The sequence below is a fragment of the Panthera onca genome, chromosome D2 (genome assembly GCF_046562875.1).
Source record: "Panthera onca isolate mPanOnc1 chromosome D2, mPanOnc1 haplotype 2, whole genome shotgun sequence".
In the NCBI taxonomy this organism is placed as follows: domain Eukaryota; kingdom Metazoa; phylum Chordata; class Mammalia; order Carnivora; family Felidae; genus Panthera; species Panthera onca.
Genome location: NC_138349.1, coordinates 42467246 through 42490914, shown reverse-complemented (window position 1 = coordinate 42490914; position 23669 = coordinate 42467246). Strand labels below are relative to the sequence as shown.

Genomic DNA, 23669 nt, shown 5'->3' with positions numbered 1-23669 from the left:
CACATATTTCCATGAACCCTTATTTAAGCTGAAAATGACTTCCTTATGTCCTGAGGAAATTATCATCTATTTAATTGGGATCAGGGGAGCCACAGCTCCCAGGTATATTCCTTACCTGAGATGTACAAGTAGTTGTATTTAACCTACTCCATAAATGTTTATAACATTCACTTGGGTAGCCTAAGAATGTCAGCCAATCTAGCATCTGTATCTCGCAACCCCATTGTAGACATTTTAGGCAAATCTAATTTTTCATCTTTGGACAGTCCAGCTGAGAGGGACAGTTCTCCCATCTTCGAGAACCATTCGTACTTGGTATTAACCGACACCTTCTCCAACAGCTGTTAGAAGCACTCACCTTTCTCCACACTAGTGACATCTGGGCTAAATCTCCTTTTATATCTTGGGGTGTATTTTAAGGGGTGGGGTTTCTGATCTTCAAGAGGTGTAACAAAATTGGACACGTGATTCACCCTGCAGACTTTTACTGAGAATTCACCGTGGTCAAGGCACTGGGAATTTAAAGACAAATAAGAAGGCCTGCTTTTAGTGAGTTCATAGGCAAGCTGGTGAAGAAATATTTAAACAAGGGGCGCCTGGGTGGCTCCGTCGGTTAAGCGATCAACTTCAGCTCAGGTCATGATCTCGCAGTCCATGAGTTCGAGCCCTGTGTCAGGCTCTGTGTTGACAGCTTGGAGCCTGGAGCCTGCTTTGGATTCTGTGTCTCCCTCTCTCTCTGCCCCTCCCCTGCTCATGCTCTGTCTCTCTCTCTCAAAAATAAACATTAAAAAAAATAAAAAAAAAAAGAAATATTTAAACAAAAGTTTATCAGTGCTAGAATTAAATCTGTGTGGAAAAGGCAAAAGAAGTCATAGAAGGATGGGTTTATTTGGACTCTTGGTTGCAAATGATAAAAACCCAACTCACACTAGCTTGAGCAAAAACAAGGGGAAGATTTACTGGCTCACATAACTGGCTTAAAGCACAGTTGCATCTGTTGGCTTAAATTTTGTGATCTGGTTACCCCAACCCACTAATTCTTTCTTTTCCTTCCCTTCAGTTTTTTCCATTGTTTCTTTCCTTGCCCTGTTCTCTCCTGCTCTCCCATCCCATATTTCCTTTTCCCTTTCCTGTCCTTTCCCTCCTATCATCTTCCCCTTTGTCTCTTCCTTCCTATCTTTTTTTACTTTTAAGTTTATTTATGTATTTTGAGAGAGAGAGGGAGACGAGGAGGGAAGAGAGAGAATCCCAAACAGGCTCCACACTGTCAGCTCAGAGCCTGATGTGGGGCTCAAACTCACAAACTGAGATCATGACCTGAGCCGAAATCAAGAGTTGGCCACTTAACTGACTGAGCCACCCAGGCGCCCCTTCTGTCTTTCCTACCTATCCACATGGAGAAAAGATGGCTGTAGGAAGCCCCAAACTTTCTTCTTTACAGAATGAGAGGAGCGCCTGGATGGCTCAGTCGGTTAAGCTTCTGACTTCTGCTCACGTCATGATCTCCTGATCTGCGAGTTGGAGCCCCACATCAGGCTCTGTGCTGACAGCTCAGAGCCTGGAGCCTGCTTTGGATTTTGTGTTCTCACTTCCCCTCTGCCCCTCCCCCACTCATGCTACGTCTCGCTCTGTCTCTCAAAAATAAATAAATGTTAAAAAAAATACAGAATGAGAGACTTTCTTTTTGTGAGTATCCACATAGCAAATTTCATGGAAGGACTCTGAATCTCCCCCGGTAACCAGGGGTGGGTGGGACACTGGGTTTGAAAGAGCTAGAACCACATGGGATGAAAGAAGCCTTTCCTTAATGGAAGGAGAGTTCTAGGCAGACACAGATGTGTTGCTGCAATGGAAGATCCAAGAAGCCTTCAGAGGGAAAATATTTAACCTGCATCTGTAAATACGAGATGTGTTCACCACGAAAATGGTGCTGTGCATAAAATCGCGTGGCATATTTGGGAAGCAAAAAGTCTTGAACAAATTAAAATGTCACTATTTTACACATGATCTTAGCCAAAAGGCCGAGAAGCGATAAAATGTCACTATTTTAAATGGCTGGAATGAATACACAGAAAAATAACCTTAGGAAACCAACCAAAAATATATTGGTAATATATTAATTACATATAACATGAACTTAAAAAATTTAAATGTAGCAATATACTACTACATAACAATAATATATAGTTCTAAATATAGTAAAAATAATCATGCTTACAGATAAAGCCAGAAACGTTTATTTATTCAAAGGAAATGATTTAAAAACCATGAAGGAAATAAAAGGGAGATAAGAATCCATGAAACATTATACCATATTCCTGCTGTTTGAAAAGATCTGATATGCAGAGTTGATTCAGTATTAACCAAAGTCCCTGAGGGATGACATATAGAAGTTGATAAATTGATTTACAAATTAGTTGAGAAGAATAAAAAGGAATGTAAACATTCTAAAAACCATTGAACTGTACACTTTACATGGGTGAATTGTATGGTTTGTGAATTATATCTTTATAAAGCTGTTAAGAAAAGAATAGGCAGGAAAAAAAATTTAAAGCTAAAACGAGCAAAAATAAAGTAAGCAAAACAATGAAAAAGACCCAGGGTTTTGGTGTGTACAGTGTATTAAGTGAAAAATCACCTTAGGAAATGGTACCATGGGGGCGCCTGGGTGGCTCAGTCGGTTAAGCATCTGACTCTTGGTTTTGGCTCAGGTCATGACCTCACATTTTGTGGGATAGAGCCCTGTGTCAGGCTCTGCACTGAAAATGAGTAATTAAGACATGATGGTATTAATATAAAGGTAAAGATTCATTAATGTAGCAGAAGGAGCCCAGAAACACACCCAAACTTAACATGGATGCTTGATTTATTCCCTAGGTGCTACCGCAGACTAGTGGGGAAAAGGATAGTCTTTGCGATACATGGTGCTGGGATAATTTGGTATCCTTATGGAAAAAAAAAAAAAGAAATTTAACCCCAAATTATAACTTATACAAACATCTATTTCAGGTACATTCTATATCGAAATGTGAAAGGAAAAATAATAAAAGCTTCTTGAAAATAGTATAGAAGAATATCTTCATGTTCTCAAGGTAGGAAAAGGGTTAGAAGGTGGAGGAGGGGCAGTAAAGTATCATCTAAACTGAGAAGGCGCTTTGAGACCAGAAAATGAAACAGGCAGCTCCATACAATTTACACAGTTTTATTCAGGGTAACTTACTGATGTGGGAAATGGGTGGGTGATGATCAGAGCCGCACAGCGATTCTCCCCAAGGTCCAGACCTTAGTCCACGAATTTTCTAGAGTGAGAGGATGTTCAGAGAACACTGTGGTGAGGACACAGGGTCTAACACTTAACAGACCTTGTACCACCATCTGTGCCAGAATGAGGCAGGGGCTGGGGTGGGGGTGGGGGGAGGTGGTTAGAAACTGTTATCTCTCTTAGTTTTCTAAACAACTTCAGGGAAGACCAGAACAAGTCTTCCCACATTCTGGTCGGGGCATACTTTAACCTCCAAAGGGCTGAATACGTAGCCCAAGAGAGGTCATTGTGTGGACAGGATGGAGGGCTGAGGTGGAGTCAGAATTGTCAGCACTCCTACAGAAAGACTTCTTAAAAAGAGGACCAAAAACCATCAATATAAAAGATGGCTTCAAGGGGGGCCTGGGTCGCTCAGTCAGTTAAGCAACTGCCTCTCAGTTTTGGCTCAGGTCATGATGTCATGGCTGTGAAATCGAGCTCTGCATCAGGCTCTGCACTGGACTTGGGGCCTGCTTGAGATTCTCTCTCTCTCTCTCTCTCTCTCTGTCTGCCCCTCCCCTGCTCTCTCTCTCTCTCTCTCTCTCTTTCAAAAAAAATTGTTTAATTTCACTACATTAAAATTAAAAACTTCTATTTATCAAAAGAAAGCCATAAAATGGGAGGAAATCAACCACAAATATATTAGTAATTAAAAAAAAAACCAGAATGGGAGAAAAAATTTGCAATACATCTAATCAAAATGAATTCCTACAAATCAATAAGAAAACCACAAATAACCCAGTAGAAAAGCAGGTAAGATCCATGAGTCAGCACTTCATAAAGGAGGAGACTCGAAATGACAAAGTAACATATAAAACATGTCCAGCCTCCTTCGCCAAAGGCAGAGTATAAATTAAATCCACAATGAGGTACCTCTACATACTAAAAAGAATGACTAAAATGAAAAGACTGACAATACCAAGGATACCAAGTGTTGGCAAGGATGTGGGAGCGATGGAAACTCACACTGTTGGTGAGAATGTGAATTGACTTTGGAGAACAGTCTGGCTTTATCTACCAAATTGGAAGATACGCAAACCCTATGATCCGGCAACTCTACTTCCGATTTTATGCCCCACCCCGCCAAATACATAATGAATTCAAAACATAATGTGGAGCGAAAGAAGCCAAATACAAAAGAATGCGTCCTTTCCAATTCCTTATATAAATTTTGTAACAAAACAAAAAAAAAACCTGGAGCATTTACGGCTGCGTGGTCAGGTAGTAAAAGCAAAGAAGTGATTTCCACAAAAGCCAAGTTAGTGGTTATTTTGGTGGGGCGGGAGAGTGTGTTTGGGCGGGGGCACAAGGGAAGATTCTGGGGAGGCTGGTTTACCAGTTACCAATTTCCTAACCACTCCACATCCATCCTTATTTAATACATGCTCTGCAGTGAGTACGCTGCTGAACAGTAGAGGGCGCGAGAGGCACACTGCGGGAGGCAAGCGCTTTTCTTGCTAGTTCTAGTAGCTGTACATCAGTCACGATAAGGGTGTGAGGACACTGGATGGCGCTCTGTGCCTGCCACACGGCCCGAGCTCGCGGTCCTTAGGCCACATTGAACCCATGTCTGGCCTGTCAATCATGTTCCCATGACCCTCCTGACCTCGAAACCAGAGCTTCAGCCCTCTCTCCACCTTCTGGAAATTTGTCTCATCAGGTTAGTTAATCAGCAAACTGGTAAGAGCATGTTATCGAAACAAAGGGAAGACAAGAATCAAATCTGGTCACTTGCAGGATCATACTTTACATTCGTGGAGATGAGCACATAATTTACACAAATGGAAGGGAAGGAGGGGGGAGAGGGAAGAAAGGAGGAAGGAGAGAGAAGAGAGGAAGAGAGAGAGGAGAGAAAGGGGGGGAGGGGAGGAAGAGGAAAGGGAGAAAAAGGAAAGGTGGAGAAATGCACAGCCTCACTAGCAGCTAAAGGTGCACAAACAGAAGCGGCTTATCTAATAGGCACACAAAGGTCCTTTAACACGTCCCAGGCGGTGGGACTTGATGGCACTTTGTGTTGCCTGGGTCTTTTTTGGGGTCTCTCTGGCAGTGTGTAACAATGACACCATTTCAGACAACTGGAATCTGATAGAAATACCAGCTTCACCACTTCCTGGCTATAGGGCCCTGAGAAATGGCAACCCCTCCCCGATGCTTGCATTTATCCTTGTTTTTAAAGTTTGTTTATTTATTTATTTATTTATTTATTTATTTATATCCATTATGTTGAAACTATGGGATGTAATCTGCAAACCACTTCATCCTTTTTTTGTTTTTTCCCCAGTGACCCATTCGAACCTGCTCGGCAGGTAGCTTCTCCCTGCCCTTTGGATAAAAATCTGGGGTGAGGCCCATGACTTTTTTGATCACTCTTAGATAACAATAATTTTTTCCTGTAACTTCTACTTAAAAAAAAAAAACCAAACAGGCTGTGTTCAGCACTTAAAATGTCCAATCTCATGTAGTCTGAATTCCCAACTTCATTTAAAGTTTGAGCTTCCCCTTCCCTCCTCCCCTCACCCTGGCTCCTGCCTGCAGGAGGCTGCAACAGGAAATGGGCAGGTAGCACTGTTTTCCTGTTTCTCCATCTTGTGCTTTCACACCTTCCCCAACCTACTAACAGAGGCTCCTGGCTGTCCTAGCAGGGGCAGGGAAGGGGCACGACCAGTAGGCCACTGAAGGGGCAGGAGAGGTTCTCCGTGACTGGTACGGTTATGAGCTGCAGTACTCACGTGGGGACTTCAAGAGCCTCCTTGCCCTACGGATCCCTCACCTAAGGTCCCCTTGACCCAGGTTTGCCCCAGAGTGTGGGATGGCACACAGCACCACCCCCAACCCCTTTAAAGGTCTTCATTACATTGTCTGGAAATTATACTTCCCAGACACTCTTATGAACAGTGTTCCAGGTTGAGTTTGCCAAACGTGAGATAATTGGGTGAGACAAGAAACGGGCGCCTGGGTGGCTCAGTCAGTTAAGCGTCTGACTTCGGCTCAGGTCATGATCTTGCGGTTCGTGAGTTCAAGCCCCGTGTCAGGCTCTGTGCTGACAGCTCAGAGCCTGGAGCCTGCTTCAGATTCTGTGTCTCCCTCTCTCTCTCTGACCCTCCCCCATTCATGCTCTGTCTCTCTCTGTCTCAAAAATAAATAAACATTAAAAAAAAAAAAAAAAAAAGAGAAAGCAGAAAGAGGGTAAAAATCATCCTTTTCTCCCTTTGACTCTGAAACAGGCCAGCAAGATGCTCCAAGCTCCTGTAATAATTTGGGCAAAAAATGCTACAGTGAAAAATCAGAAAAAATGTAACTGGCAGATGGCTGTGCAAATTCTCGTCACTCATCACTACAGGATAGTGAGTGGGCAACAGCAGCCGAAATAGAGGATCTGAGGTTCTCGCCTTCACCGAGAGCACCTGTGCAGCCAAGCACAGGCCCCTGGAGTTCCCCACTGCTAGAACATATCAGCAAAGTGCATTGAATTATCACCCCAATTCTTGACCCCTTTGGCAGCTATGTCCAAGGCTATGTTGCTTACAGTTCCTCTCATAAAAAGGCATAGTTTGCCTCCCTGCCCTTTGATTTTGAACTTTTGAACATGCCTCAGCCAACAAGATATTAAGTAACAACACAAGCAGAAGGTAGAGATGTGTTTGCCCTTCTGCCTTCTCCAGGAAAAGAACCCTCTCCTGGGTAGCTGCTGCCCCCTTGGACTTGTGCTTGGAATGAACAGACACAGAGCAGGCCTGGGTGAGGACCTGGAGCCAGGCAGACCTATTGTTTGAAAGTGAGTTGCCTAATCTAGATTGGCTCACGCTCAGCTGGCCATAGATGGATGAGAAGTAAATGCTCATTCTAGTGCGACACTGAGATGTCATGATTGTTTGTTATGCGCCATTACTGCAGAAACAGAGGACATGAGTGGCGTTTCTCTTTTTGGCTTCGCCAGCCATCCCAGGAACTGTGTAATCAAGTTCCCTGTACAAACCATTGAGATGTTGTGATTGTTTGTTATGCACCATTACTGCAAAAACAGCTAACTGATACAAGCAGCTTCTCTCCTTTTAGTTACACCAGCCTTCCCATGAATTGTGTAATGAAATTCCCTGTATAAAATCAGTCTTTGAAGAACATTCATTTTCTGGGAATTCTGAGGAAAAAAATTACTTTTCTGCTTGAGACAGAACGATGTTCATGGCAAGAACCCCTAGAAAAGCTGAATAAAATACAGAAAACCTCTTTTTAGTTACCGGGGAGCTGCTAAGTTGACAAGCATTTGACAGGCCATGATCTCATAAGAAGGAAAACACAAGGAGGTGAGCTGACATTCTGTGATCCACTTTTTCCTTCAGGAAACGTGCTGATTCCTGTTAAGAGGCTGAGCATTTGGCCAGAGAGCTGTGGCTATGAGACAGAAAAGGCAGCTGAGTGTCTGGAGCTGGAGAGACAAGAAATTGGAGATTGGGGTCGCCAATGCAGCTAGGACAGAAGGGGCCAAGGTGTTGAATAGAAAGGAGAGAGAAAAGTAATTCTGACACTTAGCGGTTTTCCACTTTGAGGCATTTGCTGAATTATGAAGCTGTGAATTAATTTATGCAGAAAGCCTATGAAAGATGGCAGGTCCTTTCCTTTTCTTTCCTTTCCCTACCCTTTCCCCTTCCCCTTCCCCTTCCCCTTCCCCTTTCCTTTCCTGTTAGTTCTTTTTTCTTTTCTTTTTTCTCTTTTCTTTTCTTTTCTTTTCTCTTTTCTTCTCTTTCTTTCTTTTTGTTCTCTCTTTCTTTCTTTTTCTTTCCCCTTCCTTACTTCCTCCCTCCCTCTCTTCCTCCCTTCTTCCCTCCCTCCTTCCTTCCTTCCTTCCTTCCTTCCTTCCTTCCTTCCTTCCCTGAAAATAGCATGATACTAAGGAGATAAAAACTAGAGTTCAGGACCCACCAAGGAAGAGGGGCCCACTGAACACAACAGAGTCTCCTTTAGTGATCCAAATAGTACCCTTGGAAGACTACCCTCTAGAAATGTGGGAAAACCAAAGGTGGTGATAGAGCCTTACAAAAACTGTAACCCAGACTCCAGTGAGTTCATTACAGGACTGGATTAAGGTGACCTCTCCCCATTCTGGCGGCCAGAGGATATAGTAAACCCTCTCTGGAGGAATAATGTCTCCTGGGGCTACTATAATTTCTCATAATGGTCAGTATTTGACAGTATATTGCCAGGCATACCAAGTAACAGGAATAAAGGGAGAAAACATACACAATAAAACTGGCCCACTAATGACACAGATATTGGTGTGACTGACAAAATAGAGACTTTCATCAAAGAACTGGAATATATTACAAAGTATCAAATGGAAATTTAGAACTGAAAAATGCAGTAATCGAAATTAAGTACTCAGCATATAGGTTAACTACAATTAGACTTAGTGGAACAAAATTTATTGAAATGTAGGAGGGCAGTATAAAAACTCTAAGCTGAAACAGAGACATAAAGAGAATGGAAAATACAGCAGAGTGCATAGGAGTCCTGTGGGAACTGACAGAAAGATCTAATATGTGTGTAATTGGAGTCTCAGAAGAAGAGGAGGGGAAGAATGGGGCAGAAATCATATTTGAAGAAATATGGGATGAGAATTTTCCAAAACTGATGAAGCTTTATTACTCCCAAGGTGGGTAAATAAAAAGAAAATTGCTTGTAGGCACACCAGACTCAAGCTGCTGAAAACCAGCAACAGAAAATATTAATAACAGCCAAGGGTAGGGAGGAGAGGGAGATACATTAGTTTCAGAGGAGAAACAATAGCACTGATAACTCACTTGTCAACAGAAACGATGGAAGCAAGAAGACAATGCATACCATTTTTAAACTACTGACAGAAAGACAATGTCAGCCTAGAATTCTACTTCCACAAAAAATCCTTTAAAAATGAATTTGAAATAGACATTTCTATTCAAAACTAAGAAAATTTGCTGTGAGCAGATCTGCACAAAAAGAAATACTAAAAAGAAATTTTTAAGTAGGAGGAAGATGATCTCAGGTAGAATCCCAGAAATGTAGGAAAGAATAAAAAGCAAAAGGAGGAACAACTATGTGGGTCAATATAAATGAATATTGACTGAACATAGCAATAATAGTAATGTCTTGCTAGGTGTAAAATATATGTGGAATTAAAATGAATCATATCTATACCATTAAAAAACGGGGAAATAGAGATTGAGTTTTCTAAGATCAGAACATTGTCTGGGAAGTGATTAAAAAGTAAGATTTGTCTTAGACTATAATATACAATAGATATAAGTTGTAATCTCTAGGGGAACCACTAAAGGAATAACGAAATGTGTAAGTAGCGACATACAGATGGGAAGTGGCAGGATTAAAAAATGAATTAATGCAGGAGCACCTGGGTGGCTCAGTGGGTTAAGTGTCCAACTCTTGATTTTGGCTCAGGTCATGATCTCATGGTTCATGAGATTGAGCCCCGCATTGGGCTCTGTGCTGACAGTGAGGAGCTTGCTTGGGATTCTCTCTCTCTCTCCCTCTCACTCTGGCCCTCCCCCCATCAAAATATGTAAATAAACTTTAAGATTAAAAAAAATGCAGTTACAATATGAATTAATACAAAAGAAGGCAACAAAGGAGAGAAAACAAAACAAAACAGGACAAATGGGAATAAATAGCAGTAATTACATGTAAATGAGCTAAATACACAAAAGACAGAGGTTGATAGACTTGATTATATTCAAGAGATAATTATGAGAACATAAGAAAGTTGAAAAATATGGGGAAAAATGGAAAAGTTATGCCATTTTGAGTGTTAGAGCTGTTTCACAATAATACATGGCCTAATCCACCAGAAAAAACAACTGAAAATGAATATGAGCCTAATAACACAGCCTCAAAATATACAAAACAAAAATTGATAAAACTAAAAGAAGAAACAAACAAATCCACAATCACAGTGGGAGACTTTAACCTCTCTCAATAATGAATAGAAAATACACCTTCCTCCCCCCAAATCAGTAAAAATAGATGATTTGACCAATCTGATTCATAAACTTGACCTAAGAATAACACAGGACACCTGCTCACACAAAATACAGATTTGTTTCAAGCGCGAGGACATTACAATAAAAAAAAATTACAGAAAAATCTCTTATGAACATAACTGCAAGAACACTTAAAAATGTAATAACATGTCACCAGACATTTGTCCATACCCATAGAATGTGCATCATCAAGAGTAAACCGTGATGTGAACTGTGTTTCTTAGGTGATTATGATGTATCAATATAGGTTCATCAGTTGTAACAAAGGTACCACTCTAGTGAGGGATGGTGATAATGGGAGGAGGCTCTGGATGTGTATGAAAAAAATCTCTGTATTTTCCCCTCAATTTTGCTGTGAACCTAAAACTGCTCTAAAAATGTAAAGTCCTAACAAAAATAATTTAAAAAATGATGTTGGTATGTAAGGATATTAAAAAGTAATTAAAAACATAATAGCAAATAAATCTAGATTTTAAAGAAATAAGTCCAAGTACTACTGTGTGTGTGTGTGTATGTGTGTGTGTGTGTCCACACAGACATACAGACAGACAGAGGAACACAAACACCACTGGCTTCCAGTACAAGAATGTAAGTTTGGTTTGAAATTCAATTTTTTTTAATGTTTATTTTTGAGAGAGAGAGAGAGAGAAAGACAGAGTGCAAGGAGGGGAGGGGCAGAGAGAGAGAAAGAGAGGGAGACACAGAATCTGAAGCAAGCTCCAGGCTCTGAGCTATCATTACAGAGCCTGACTTGGGGCTCAAACTCATGGACCACGAGATTGTGACATGAGCTGAAGTTGGTTGCTTTACCAGCTGAGCCACCGAGGTGCCCCTGGTTTGACATTCAGAAATCAGTACAATTCATCACATTAAAAAAAAGGAGAAAAATATGATTAACTGAAAAGATGCAGAGAAAGTATTTGATAAAACAATGCTATGATAAAAAAACTTAAAAACATTTTTATTTATTTATTTATTTTGAGAGAGAGATCACGGGGGAGGAGCAAAGGGAGAGAGAGAATCCTAAGCAGGCTCCAAGCTCAGTGCACACAGCCTGACAAGGGCTCAATCCCATGAACCATGAGATCATGACCTGAGCCAAGATCAAGAGTCAGATGATTAACCGACTGAGCCACTCAGATGCCCCATAAAAAAACTTAACAAATTGAGAACACATAATCATGAGTAGGTTAAAGGTCCAATAGCAAATATTCCACATAGTAGTGAATATTGAAAGCTTCCCCCCTAAGACTAAGAAGGCTACCTGCATGCTCTCCCCACTGGCAGCCAGCACTCTCTGGAGGTCTTAGCCAGTGCAATTTGGGTTTCCATCTTGTACCCTGTAACCTTGCTGAGCTCGTTTATTAGCTCTAACAGTTTTTGACAATTCCTTAGCATTCCCTATAGACAAGACCATGTCATCTGCAAATATAGTTTTGCTTCTTCCTTTACAATCTGGTTGGTTTTGTTTCTTTTTCTTGCCCAGTTGCCCAACCACTGCAGTTTGACGAGATAAAGAAGCCATAACGATTGTGAAGGAAGAAACACAACTGTCGTTTGCAGAGGTCATAGCTATATGCAAAGAAAATACAAAGAATCTACCAAGTATTACAATTTAAGTTATTTTAGTAAGACCACTCAATAGAAACAGTCCACATACTAAAGTTAATAGAATCTCTACATACCAGCAAACATAAATATAAAACATCTAAGAATCTAGTGAAAGATGCACAAAAATACTTTTCTGAAAACCACAAAATGGTTTTAAGAAAACTTGCAAAAGACCAAAAGAAATGGAGGGATATACCATGTTAATGGATTGAAGATTCAGTATTGTAGGGATAAAAAATGGCCCCCAACTGGTCTGTATACTCCATGGAAATCAGTCAAACTCTAGCATTTCTTTGGTGTGGAAACTGACAAGCTGATTCTACAATGCTTTGTGGAAATGCAAAGGCCTTCTTCATTCTGCAGGGATCACCTGGAGGACAGGATTGAGACAACTCAGGTCACCTCTCGCTCGTCCAATGGAAGCACTTGTGTGTTTTTTGCCCTGACCATGTCTGTAGACATTCCAGCCCAATACAGCAATCCCTTCTTCTTCCCCATCAGACCAGAGAACCTGTCAATCTCTTGCCATTGAGAATGTTCAGTTGTGAGTCAGTTGCACCAGTTCACTCTGTCCTGCAAAGGGGATACTTAACAACTTTTCCAAGTGGCCCGGAAAGGCCACTGATAGGCGTGAACGTCACCTTGAAAGGTAGGGTGGCTGGCACCTCTTGTCTCAGGACCCCAGGTGAAATGGAAATAGTCCCAGTTTAGTAGCCTGCTATCCAAACATATAGAGAACCCCTATCACGTGTGTGCTATGATGTTATTAGAAATTACTGGAGGGGCGCCTGGGTGGCTCAGTTGGTTGAGCATCTAACTTCGGCTCAGGCCATGATCTCGCAGTTCCTGAGTTCCAGCCCCACATCAGGCTTGCTGCAGTCCTGCAGTCAGTGTAGAGCCCACTTCAGATCCTTTGTCCCCCTCTCTCTGAGCCTCCCCCGCTTGTACTGTCTCAAAAATAAAATAAAACGTAAAAAAAAAACTAAAAACAAAGAAACTACTGGAGTGTGGGCTTTGTTGGAATGTGTGTGTACAATAAATGAGAAAAAGTAAACAAGATATTCTGTTTGGACCACTGCCAGGTAAAGTGAGTCTTTGTGCATTGACAGAGATCAGATCGGAAGCGAAGTTAAAGAGGCACAAACGGAGAATAATGATGGCTACTTTCTTTTGGCGAAGTTGCTTCACTGCATAAGAAAAGACACAACACGAGTTTAAAGTTTGTTCCATTTTCACAATACGGTGTGTTGACCCCGCAAGTTCAACAGCATTTGGGTGAAAATGCAGGTTGCCTGTTAACAGAGACAGACGCGATGGCTGCTCATTACCTTGAGTACAACTTCACGGGGATCAGATGACTGTGGTTTGTGGGGACTTCCATTTTAATGAACTTCACATGGACACCTGCCACAACACAGTCCCCATAATGAAATCACTTAGGTTTATGGGAAAAGCTCTCAGCCCTGCGGGCTACGCTTTTGACCGCATGCTTTCACCATTTCCTGCCTAAAGTGAGAGCCCCAAGGAGCTGAATGCTGTCAACCAGGGAGACCACAGAAGCCACTAGAACACCTGTAAGACCAGGGGCGTGAGGCTTGGATTCTGGGCAAGATGTGGCATGATGTGGGCCAGGGTCTGACCCAGCCCTGGGAGGGACCTAACACAGGTGAAGTCCTCCTCCCTGGCACAGGGACAGGACGCCGAGAACACGTCCACCACTTGGTACCTGGGTGGGCTGTTCCCAGTGTTATTTCCCAGGTCCTAAAGCCAGCGAGTCTTGATCCCTGAGAGCTTTCTCTCCTGAGCTGTGGGCACGCCGTGCTGCCCAGGAATCCTGGGGCTGTTCCACACCGAACTGCCCAACCCAACTCTCAGACTGTGCTATTTATTGTGGACCAACTGAAATCAGTGCTTTGGGCGCCCCCTGCACCCCATTATTCCCCCAGCACAGTCTGTGTTCTCTGCTAAGTGGAAGGCAGGGAAACCAGAGCCCATATAGGTTTAGCATCAACATGCCATCAGCTTTCTGGGATGGTGGAGCCTAAGTTTCCAGTGAGCACACAGAGCTCTGCTATCCCTGAATAGAGTATTTCTTCTGAATGCCTGAGATTCCGGTCCAAATCGGGACTGTGGTGCCTGGGATTCGGAGCCCAGGTAGCCCCACGGGGAGAGGAGGATGGAGTGAGTCGGGAGGGTACCTGAGGCTGGCGGGTGGCAGCCAGCCACACTGCCGAGCTGGCCGGGGCTCCCTCGTCCCTTCTCTCCTGCGTGGCGGCACTCACAGTCCCCTGGCTCCGGCCGGCCTGGCAGCCCAGCAAGATGCTGGCTGGAGCATCCAGGCCTGTGGCTGCCACAGGGGAGAGGAGAGCAGGCTCCCCCTGCAGACCCGAGGGCGCGAGCCGGGTCAGGGCTCAGTGGTGCGACAGAGGGCATGCCAGCGCTTCACCAGCTCCTTGGGCTTGCTGAACATCTCGTTCCAGTGCTCCAGCTGCTTGCCCCGGGCATACATGTAGGGGCCCACCACCACCCGGCCCAGCGCGTGGCTCTCTGCGGGGGAGGGAAAACGTCGTCACTCTCTGGACCACAGAAACCACATCACTTTAGCAACATCCCCCGTGCCTTCTCTCTCTCTCTCACTTACTCCTCCTTTCGAAGGGTGGAGCAAGCCCCTCCCTCTCTAAGCATGAGCTGACAGCCCCCAAAGGACCCTGACTTTGCTCTGGAGTCGGAGATGGAAAAGGGAGCCCAGGTGGAGAGCCAGCCCTATGGGGTCTTAAGCCAGCCTCACGCCAAAGAGCTGAGGGAGAAAGGGGTCCCTCCGGAAAGAAGCCCTCTTCCATCACCTCCACGCTGCCTGAACGCTCCTCCTTTGCCCGTGTCCCCAACAGCCCTGCCGGGGTGGGGGGGGGCAGCCTTACTCTCTCCTTCGGCGCCCTGCAGCACGGTCAGGCTGAGGCTGGCAGTGTCCAGCTCAGCGGGGTCAGCCTTGAAGCTGAAAGTCTCGCTGTACACGGGGTTGGCGGAGCCTAGGACAGCCGAAGTCTTCTTGCACTTGACAAACTTGTTGTGGTTCATCAGAGACACTTTGACACACACACCTGCGGGGCAGTGCAGACCGTGGGCTGGGAGGAGTGGGTGGGGTCCAGCCTCTGGCCTGTGGGAGGTCTGGCTGGGAGGGTGCGGCCCACCCTGGGCGCCAGGACCCCCCGTTGCTCACAGCCACTATAGCCGGAGGGCGTTACAAGAGGAAACAGGGTTGATTAGTGTATGGCCTCACGCCCCGAGGAAACGCTGGGCTCCCTTCCTCTTCCTTCCTCTGTGCCTCCTGAACGCGCCCACGGCTTGGCTGGCCCTTGTTTACCCGGGCCTGGCACCACACGCCCATCCCTCCCTTTGGTGGAGGGGGGCCCTCCCTGCCTGCTGACTGCTCAGGCTCCCTGGGGCCCCTTAAACACCTTCTGCTTCAGAGGGCTGAATTTTTGGAGTGGGGCTCATATGGGTTTTGGATCCACAGTGGAAGGTTGAATGACAACTTGCTTACAGTGACCCAGATGCGGAGACACACAAATGGCAGACAGCCACCACCTTGCTGGCGGCGGGGGGGGGGGGGGGGGGGGGGGTATACATAAGGGCAGGACATTATGCTGAGCCAGAGCAGGGCCTTCGCTCCTCCAGCTGCTGGGTTCTGGGGGGCTAGAGGAAGCAGCACCCCATGCTGCCTGTCGGCCCGGGATGCCTCTTCTTCCAGCCGGGCGCCATGCCTTGTGTGCAGGGGAACCCTCCCTGGGGGCAAGGGGGCACGGGGTCTGGCCCTGGAGGAACTGGAGTCCTTCACAGAAGGGCAGAGGTAGAGGCAGGATCAATCTAAGGTGGGTTCAATCTAAGGAAGTGGTTTCCCACATCACAGTTGTCCACAGAGGGTGGTGAGCACTCCCGTGGCGGCTCAGACACAGGCAGGAATTGCATGGCCAGGGGCAAGGGGCAGACTCCAGCTCCCGGCCCCAAGTTCACAGGACAGAACCTGCCCGGGGGAGGAGAACTTACTGACAAAACTCGTGTCCTCCTGGAGCTGGAGGCCCTTGGCTCGCAGCACGACCACGGTCAGGCGGCGCAGGCAGTCGTTGTAGCCGAGGCAGAACTGCAGGTCTCCAAACTCAGAGGGAGGCTGGGAGGCCGAGAGGAAGGCACCCGGGTCAGTTAGCAGGTGCCGGAGGAGCCACGGTGCCTTCCCGGCTGTGCCTTCCTCCTTGGTCCCGGCAGTCAGGCACTGGTACTGTGTGGCACTTTTCTCCTTTAACCCCACCCTCATTTGGGCTTGGATGGGGAAACTGAGGTCTGGCCAGCTGAAGGGACTTGCTGAAGATAACTACCATGAGGGGCAGAGCTTAGGACACAGATCCAGGTCTAGGGGATTCCAAAGCCTATTCCAAGCTGCCACCATCCTCTCGGGGGTCAGGAAGATAGAGGGTAAATATTTTCCTCGGTTGGACCATTTGGGGTGTCACCTTTCACAGCTGACTGATTTGGGTGGGAATTTAAGTGTGGACTTTTTACAAGTCTCTGATCTCCAGGGCGAGAGAACCTCAGGCGGCCCTTCCCTGCCCAGGAGCGGCTCCACTCTGCCCCCTTGTCCCATGCACTTGCGGCCCAGGCCCAGAACACTGAGTCACACCAGTAGGCGCAGTGGGCAGTAGGCTGAGGGCTGTCGCTGGCCGACAGGTGCTGGGTCACACCTGCCCACGGTAGTCTGACACACAGTGGTATATGCCTGGTGACCTTGACCTTTACCTCCAGGCTCTCAGCCTCCAGGTCTCTCCAGATGAGACGCCGGCAGTCACCTGCCAGGGTCTCGTTTTTCAGGGGGAAGAACACCTGGCCCAGGAGCTGGTGCTTCCTCTGTCTGTCCACGTGGTACACGGAGAACCTGAGTACCCTTTGAGTGATGCTCTTGCTGGACACCTGGGGGAGATGAGGGTCTGCGCTGGGGTCAGGTGTGGAGACAGGGGATGGGATAGGATGGCGTGCTGTTCTGGACCCAGGAGCTTTTGGTGACAGGTGACTCAACCAGGGACCTGCACACCCCAAGCCCAGGCATCCTCAGGGGGCCCTTTCCAGCAGCGAGCCCAGTACCCCTGGGAAGCGGGAGTGTGTGCCACAGCCTTGCCTTGCAGGGTGTGTTTCGAGGACCAGCAGCGTTCACCACTCACCTGGACTTTGCTAGAAATATAGGACCTGGGCCCCACCTCAGGCCCATGAAGGGAATCTACCATTTAACAGGACCTCCAAGTGATTTGCCTGCACATAAATGTATAGACGGTCTCACACCGGAGCCCAGGGAACCTGCCTGTCTCTGCCATCTGAGTTGGGCACCCCTCTCCCTGAGGCTGTGTCCTCATCTGTAATGGGGATAGTGTTTCTTACTCTTTGAGTTCCCCACGCAATCATGGGGTCTGATGTTTGGCAGATGGTCAATTAATACTGATTTGCTTCTCTTCCTCTTCTCCTTCCCCTCCCCCATTAAAACACAAAGAGGCAGAATGAAGTTGGGATGGGGCAGGACAGTGATGGTTAAACAAAAATCAGTTTGTGAGCGTGACATGTGGCCAGGCCGGTCAGCAAGGCTACATGCCTTCATGTCACAAGGCTTCATGCCCCGAGAAGGGCGAGGTCACCTGTGAGTTCCCACAGCCTTGGCCCCCAGCAGGAGGCTGGGAGATGGGCCCCATGCCACCCCTCCTTTCAGCTACAGCTCTCGGCCCAGAAGAAGGCAAGAATCAGGGCTCTGGCTCAGCAATCACCCTCTTCTGGATGCTGCCTGGACTGTCCTTACCTTGCCAGCCAGCCTGCTGTCTGCTCTTGAAAATGTTTGCCCAAGGCTTCAAGGCAGCTCTTGATGGCTGGTTTCCCATAAGGGGCCCCCAGTCACCTGCTCAGGCTCCCAGGTACCTGTGAGCTTGGCTCAGTGCCCAGACAGCCTCTGCACCTCCAGACCCTGAGCCAGCCCGCCCACAGGCCAGCAAACGCACCACCTGCTGCAGGATGGCTCTAGGGTCCTGCACCGGTCTCTGATGGGATAGGCAAGTTCCTGCCCCCACCCCAAGGGGCATGGGGGGCTTGCCCTCTGCCTTCTTTAGATAACCTTGCCAGAAACCTCACAGTGCTCCAAAGCCTTGGAACACTTCTCCAGAGCCCCATGGGCCAGAGCGAGGCATTCAGTAGGTGCTCCAAGAATGTGTTTTCTCCTTCTCTCATCCAGGCAGCCTGGCCAGAAGGAGCCCAGCCCTCTACCCCCTCACCTCCCTAGTCTCTGCCCTACCCCCATCATCAGCGGTCAGGACAGGGCAGGCAGGGGAAAGCAGAGCTGGTGGCATCAGGGGTCTTGGGGGGCTGCAGGGTCCTGGCTAGCACAGAAGGCTGGAGCTCACCTGCACGACATCTGCTTCTTCCCAGGAGGCCAGACCCTGTCTGCACCAGAGGCCTTACCTGGAAGATGAAGTGCTCATCAAACTGCGGGTTGGAGGTCTTGCGTTTGGTCTTGGACTGGAGGAAGCGCCGCTCGTCGGGCAGCAGATGAAGCTTCACCAGAGGGCTGCAGGTCTCTGAGGGGCCTTGCAGCCTCCGCACCTTGATCAAGCCCACCAACAGCCGCTCGGCTTCCTGCTGGTATTCCAAGGAGAACCACAGCCGCCCCAGGCAACCCTCAGGGAAGTCCGTCTCACTCGTGTCGTCTAAGAACTTGTATAGCTCTGGGTTGATGGTCCCCACTATGCCTGTATTTCCAACGACACAGGGGCAGGGTGGTCTGCCAGGCCAGAGGAAGGCAGGGCCATGGGGGACAGCGAGCTCTGGGCTTCACCACCCCTGCCCCCTGCTCGTCTCTTCTTGGCTGAGCCTCCAGTGGGCAGTTCACTGGCCTCTCCAGACCACATCCACCACCTGCCCTTCTCTAGACTGAACACAACCTCTCTCTCTAGTACAGCTCCTCAGGCAGCCTGCCAGCACTAAGGCAGGGCATATCCAGGCCTGCTTCCCTCTGCGGCTCCCAGCAGAGTGAACAGTGTTCATTTAATCCCTGCCCCTTAGTTCGGGGCCTGCTTGTTGGGCAGGGGGTTCATAGTGCCCAGGACCTGACCTGGCCCCTGTCCATGGTGCCCAGACGATGTCTCAATGATAAAACTTTGCCTCTTCTATTCCTGTTGAAATTAAAAGGGCCTCGCTGATAACTGGGTGGTTCCTGGGAAGGTATCTTGGAAGGTCTTCAGAGCAAAGGTTTGGGCAGAAAGCTGAGCACCCAGCTCCCACCCTTCTGAACTCTGGATCAGCCAACCAATCAGTCTAGGAAAGAACCCATCAAATGTTCTGCACCCGCATACCAGGGTTCCAATCCCTCTGTTGCCTACAACCTCTGTGACCTTGGGCAAGGCACTGTTAGCCTTCCGAAACTCTGTTTATGAATGTGCAAAATGGGGTGAGGATTTCTCCCCCCAAAGAGGCAGGGTGATGTCTTACTCCACAATGGCACATGAGGCCATATCTGGTAGAGGCTAGGGTGCAGCAGGCATTTGGTAAACCCAAGTACCTGGAAAGAATGGTCACTGGGCCACTCTTCCCAAGGGAAACCAGAAGATTCTGCCCAGAGCACTAGGATCCCAAGGGAAATGGCTTTATTGCTGAGACTCAGCAGAGCCCAGCCAGCAGCACCCCTGCTTCTGTTTCACTCCTGGGGTCCAACCCAGGGGGTGGGGCTGCTGCCCAAATTCTGCCCCCAGGAGGCCAGTGGTGTGGGCTTTCCCCAGGCACCACAATCCTGGTGGTCTCTGCCCCCAGAACAAGTGGACCTGGTAATTGGGGGCATCACTGGAGGGCTGCTGGTCCAGGCTGTTTTCCAGGGTCAGGCCCATGAAACCAAATGGTTCTACCCCGGCCAGAGCAGACCCCGACCCCAGGCAGGCTCTGGCGGGAGCACTCACCAAGGTTGCTGCTGGAGGTGTGGGGCAGGAGCTCCGGGGCTGGGCAGGGGTCCCGTGGGACCTGAGCCCACTCTCCACTGTTCAGGGGTACCCAGTCTCGGTCTTGGAAGGAAGGGGGCACCACAAATGGCACACCTGGTGGCCTGTCCCGAGGCGGGAAGATGACATGTTGGTGGCAGGTGGAAGGTGTGGCTCCCACAGCCCATAGGGGTTGAGTGCCAGAGGCTGGGGGAGGAAAAGCCAGCAGGAGCCGGGAGGAGGCAAGAGCACCATTTTCTGGGCCCACACCTGCCCCCGCCTGCCCCCCACCCTCACCCGCAGCCAATACCTCTGCCTGTCTGCAGCCAGTGGGGCCAGCACTGCCTCAGCCACTTACTAGTGGTGTTCCCTGGACCCGTTACTTACGTCCTCTGAACCTATAGGAAATAAGCTCATTCTGGAAAACGAGCTTCATAATGCTTGCCTCATAGCTTGTGGTGACAATTCTGGGGTTTCTTCATGATCGCTCCCAGCATGATGACCGCATACAGGAGGCACCCCCTAAACAGACCTTTCCTTTCCCACCCTACTCCAAGGGCAATGCCACAGGGAGGGCCCTAAGCAAGGTCAGGGGCTTGCTTGGCCCCACACCCTGCCTTACCTGCTTGTCTGGGTCCTGGTGGCATATGGCGGGCAGGGCTTGTCCTCTTGTGTGCTGGACGCAGCTGTGGTCCCTGACAGCTCCTCATAGGTGAATATGGCACAAAGCCTCTTCCAGAGACAGCAGCTCACCCAGATCAATAGCAGTAGCAGCAGCAGCCCCCCAGCGAGGCCCCCGATTACCAGGGCCACCTGCTCTGGGGGCAAAGACCACTAGGACTGTGATGCCTGGAGAAAGCCACTCCCCTTCACACCACGGACCTGCTGGGGGCAGGATTTGGGCAGCAACCACATGCCCTGAGTTGGACCCCAGGAGCGACATAGAAGCAGGCTTCCTGTTCCCTTGGAAAGCAGCTGGCCCTGGACTTGAGATTCTGGCTGAAATGAACCATTTTCTTGTGCTTCTGAGTAGAAATTAAATCCGTTCTTACCAGAACCTTTATCTTCCCTGGACTCCTATTCAGGCTTGAGAGCAAACCCGAGTGTGGGCATCATGTACGTAAGGAAAGCCCAGGAAGGGGTGATGTCCTGGTTTGCATTCCCAGCCCTATCCTTTGGGGTCCTGGAACCCGCTGAGAGGTCGAACTCACGTTTGAATTCTGTAACTGTCTCTACAACCCAATCCCTTGTTCAACCCTCTATCAAGATGAACCCTCTTAGGGGAGTCCGCTGGAGACAATGGGAGTGTGGATGAAGAAAAGGGCAGTGGACGTGAGAAACGGAGACACAAGTACCCTTTGCTGCTTGCACCCCTACAATTGCGGGGACCTGGCAGGATCCACTCCCGTTTCAGCGCCCTCTCTGGGACGCTCGCTCCCAGGCGCCTGCTGCCTTCCCTGACAAAGAAGGGGCCTCCTTCGGGTCACGTGCGGACACGGGGCTTCCGGGGCTCTGGGGTCTGGACGAGGGGAGTGGTGAGGAGACACTCCCCCCCACCTTCCTGACCCCCAAAGGTCCTCGAGGGGCAGGCCTCCCTCTCCACCTCTTCCCGCGCTAGGAGCCACAGGCAGGTGCGGGCGGCGCCCCACCGGGGCAGGGGGGGGGGCGGGGGGAATTGGGGGCCGAGGGCCCCCGACGCCGCGCTGGGGGCGCGGGTGGGGAAGGGGGCACTTACCCGCCATGACACTGCTCGGCGGGCTGCCGGGGCTGGGGCGCACTGGTCTCCGCGCCTCCACTCGCCGCGGGGCAGCCTTTTAAAGCGCGGCGGGGCCGTCGGCGGGCGCGGGGGCGGTCCCTCGTCGGGTGCTGGCGGCAGTCGGGGGGGAAGGGAGCCCGCCCCCGGAGGCCGCAGCTCCGCCCCGGCCAGGCCCGGGTCGCCGACGAAGGGGGAGCCGCCGGTGAGCTCCAGGAAAGTGCAGGACTCTGGGCTGCGCGGCTGGGGCGGGGTGGGGTGCGAGGGCGCCCCGCTCTGGGAGGGCAGCGGCAACGCCTTGGCCGCCGAGTCTGAGGGAGGGCTCGGCACCTGGCCCTTCACGCCCGGCCGCCTGGACACGCGACACGCGGGTCTAGGAGTGCCACTCCATCTTCCGCGATCCTCTGCAGGCTGTGGCTGCGCCCCCCGCCCCCCCTCCCGGCTCCCCCCATATCTCTTTCCCCCCCACCCCGGGCCTGCGCCCACTCCTGCTCCCGAGGCCTGCCGGGCTTCCAGGTTGGACTCTCCGCGCGCGGTCCCGGGCCCCGGCGCCGCCTGCCTGACCGCGGGGGGCGAGGGGTGCCGGGCTGAAATTCACAGGTCCGCCATGGCAGCACACAAAGTAATGAGGCGTTGGACAGCCCGGGTTCTGCAGCGGGACCACCTGGGTTCCTACCCTGGCTCCCCACTAGCCAGTTGTGACACTGGGGAAAATTTCCTTCTGGGCTCCCTGTCCTCAATTGGGTTAGTAATAGTAATCTCTCTGGGGTTAAAGTATGTAATGGACACGGCTTAGAATGGAGGTGACTTGGCCCCACGGTGCGCGGGGCGGGGGGGTGGGGGGGGAGTGGGTGGTGCACAGTGCGCGCCAGCCACCGCTATGGTGATTATCTGACTCAGGGTGACGTCGCCTGGATCCCCTGGACACCCGCAGCCCCTATTACTGAAATGCTTATTATCAGACCGCGGGGGCAGTGCCAGTCGGGACTAGTGAAGGCAGCCAGAGCCTTGACCAGAGGCTCCGGTCCTCTGCCAGCTTCCACCCGGCGTGCATCCCATTGGAGGACGCGCACCCTCTTGGCGTCCCATGCAGTGTCCCTGCGGGGTGCTCTGGTGGGAGCATCTGAGACCTTGAGGGGGCGTCTGGAGATGGGGACCGAAATGAATATGTGTGTGTTGGTAAGGTGGGGTGGGGGGAGGGTCGGTCTTGTTTTATAGCCTTGAAGGTTTTGACCAAAGACCCACTCTGGGCCCTGCTCCAGCCTGGCATCTGTGCCCATCCCGGTAGGGAGGAGGCTGACTAGACAAGACGGACAGCCCACCAGGCTGTCAGTGTGCAGTTCCACCCTGCCCAAGCACTGCTTGACCCGAGGCGAGGCGGGATGGTGAGGTGAGCCTGGGTCCCCCTCATCTCGCAGGGGCAGGGGGAAGAGTGGCTCTTTTCTTTCCAGGGTCTGGTGAGAAGGCGGGTCCCTGCATCTCTGTCCAGTAGGGCATGCCTCTCCACTCCACCCCGGAAGCCTGCTGGGAGTCTGCTGGGAACCTGGTGGAGGCAGGGCATTTTCCTCCACCAGCCTGCCCCCTCCTGCATACCATTTTGGCTGGAGTGTCTGGAGACCTGGGACTCTGACCTTTGCTTCTGCTGGGCTGGTGATATCTCAGGAAATGGAGTCTGGGTCTGCCTCAAAACCTCCTCATCTTTGCCCTCACCTCTGAGTTGAATGTCTGTTAGTTTCCTGTTGCTGCTGTAACAGATGACCACAAATGTAGTAGCTAAAAACACAAATGTAGTCTCTTACAGTCCGAAGTCAGAAGGCTGAAATGGGTCTGCAGGGCTGTATTCCTTCTGGAGGCTGGAGGCAAATCCACTTCGCATCCTTTCCCAGCTTCTAGAGGCTGCCTATGTGTGGCTGCTTCCTTTATCTTCAAAGCCAACAGCAGCATTTTCTAACCTCTCTGAATCCAAGTCATGTTCACATCAACTTTCC

At 49.6% G+C, this 23669-nt stretch overlaps 1 protein-coding gene across 1 annotated transcript; it reads right to left on the bottom strand.

Moving 5' to 3' along the window:
* Positions 1-11283: 11283 nt before the first annotated feature.
* Positions 11284-21750, bottom strand: LOC132685208 (synaptotagmin-15). The gene is made up of 8 exons (XM_060642268.3): positions 21664-21750; positions 20551-20746; positions 19911-20053; positions 18424-18710; positions 16729-16899; positions 15985-16105; positions 14859-15038; positions 11284-14487 (listed from the first exon to the last, which is right to left on the bottom strand). Exons 1-8 carry the CDS (start codon positions 21668-21670, stop codon positions 14345-14347), a joined length of 1248 nt encoding a protein of 415 aa, XP_060498251.1. The 5' UTR covers positions 21671-21750; the 3' UTR covers positions 11284-14344.
* Between the last annotated feature and the right edge of the window lie 1919 nt (positions 21751-23669).

What these genes read in the sequence shown, in the direction of transcription:
- LOC132685208 (XM_060642268.3), bottom strand. An exon ending in TGGAGGCTGAGAGCCTGGAG is followed by an intron (nt 16,106 to 16,728) that starts GTAAAGGTCAAG and finishes TCGGCCTCCCAG; the next exon opens with CCTCCCTCTGAGTTTGGAGA. An exon ending in GCAGGGCGCCGAAGGAGAGA is followed by an intron (nt 14,488 to 14,858) that starts GTAAGGCTGCCC and finishes CCTCCCCCGCAG; the next exon opens with AGAGCCACGCGCTGGGCCGG.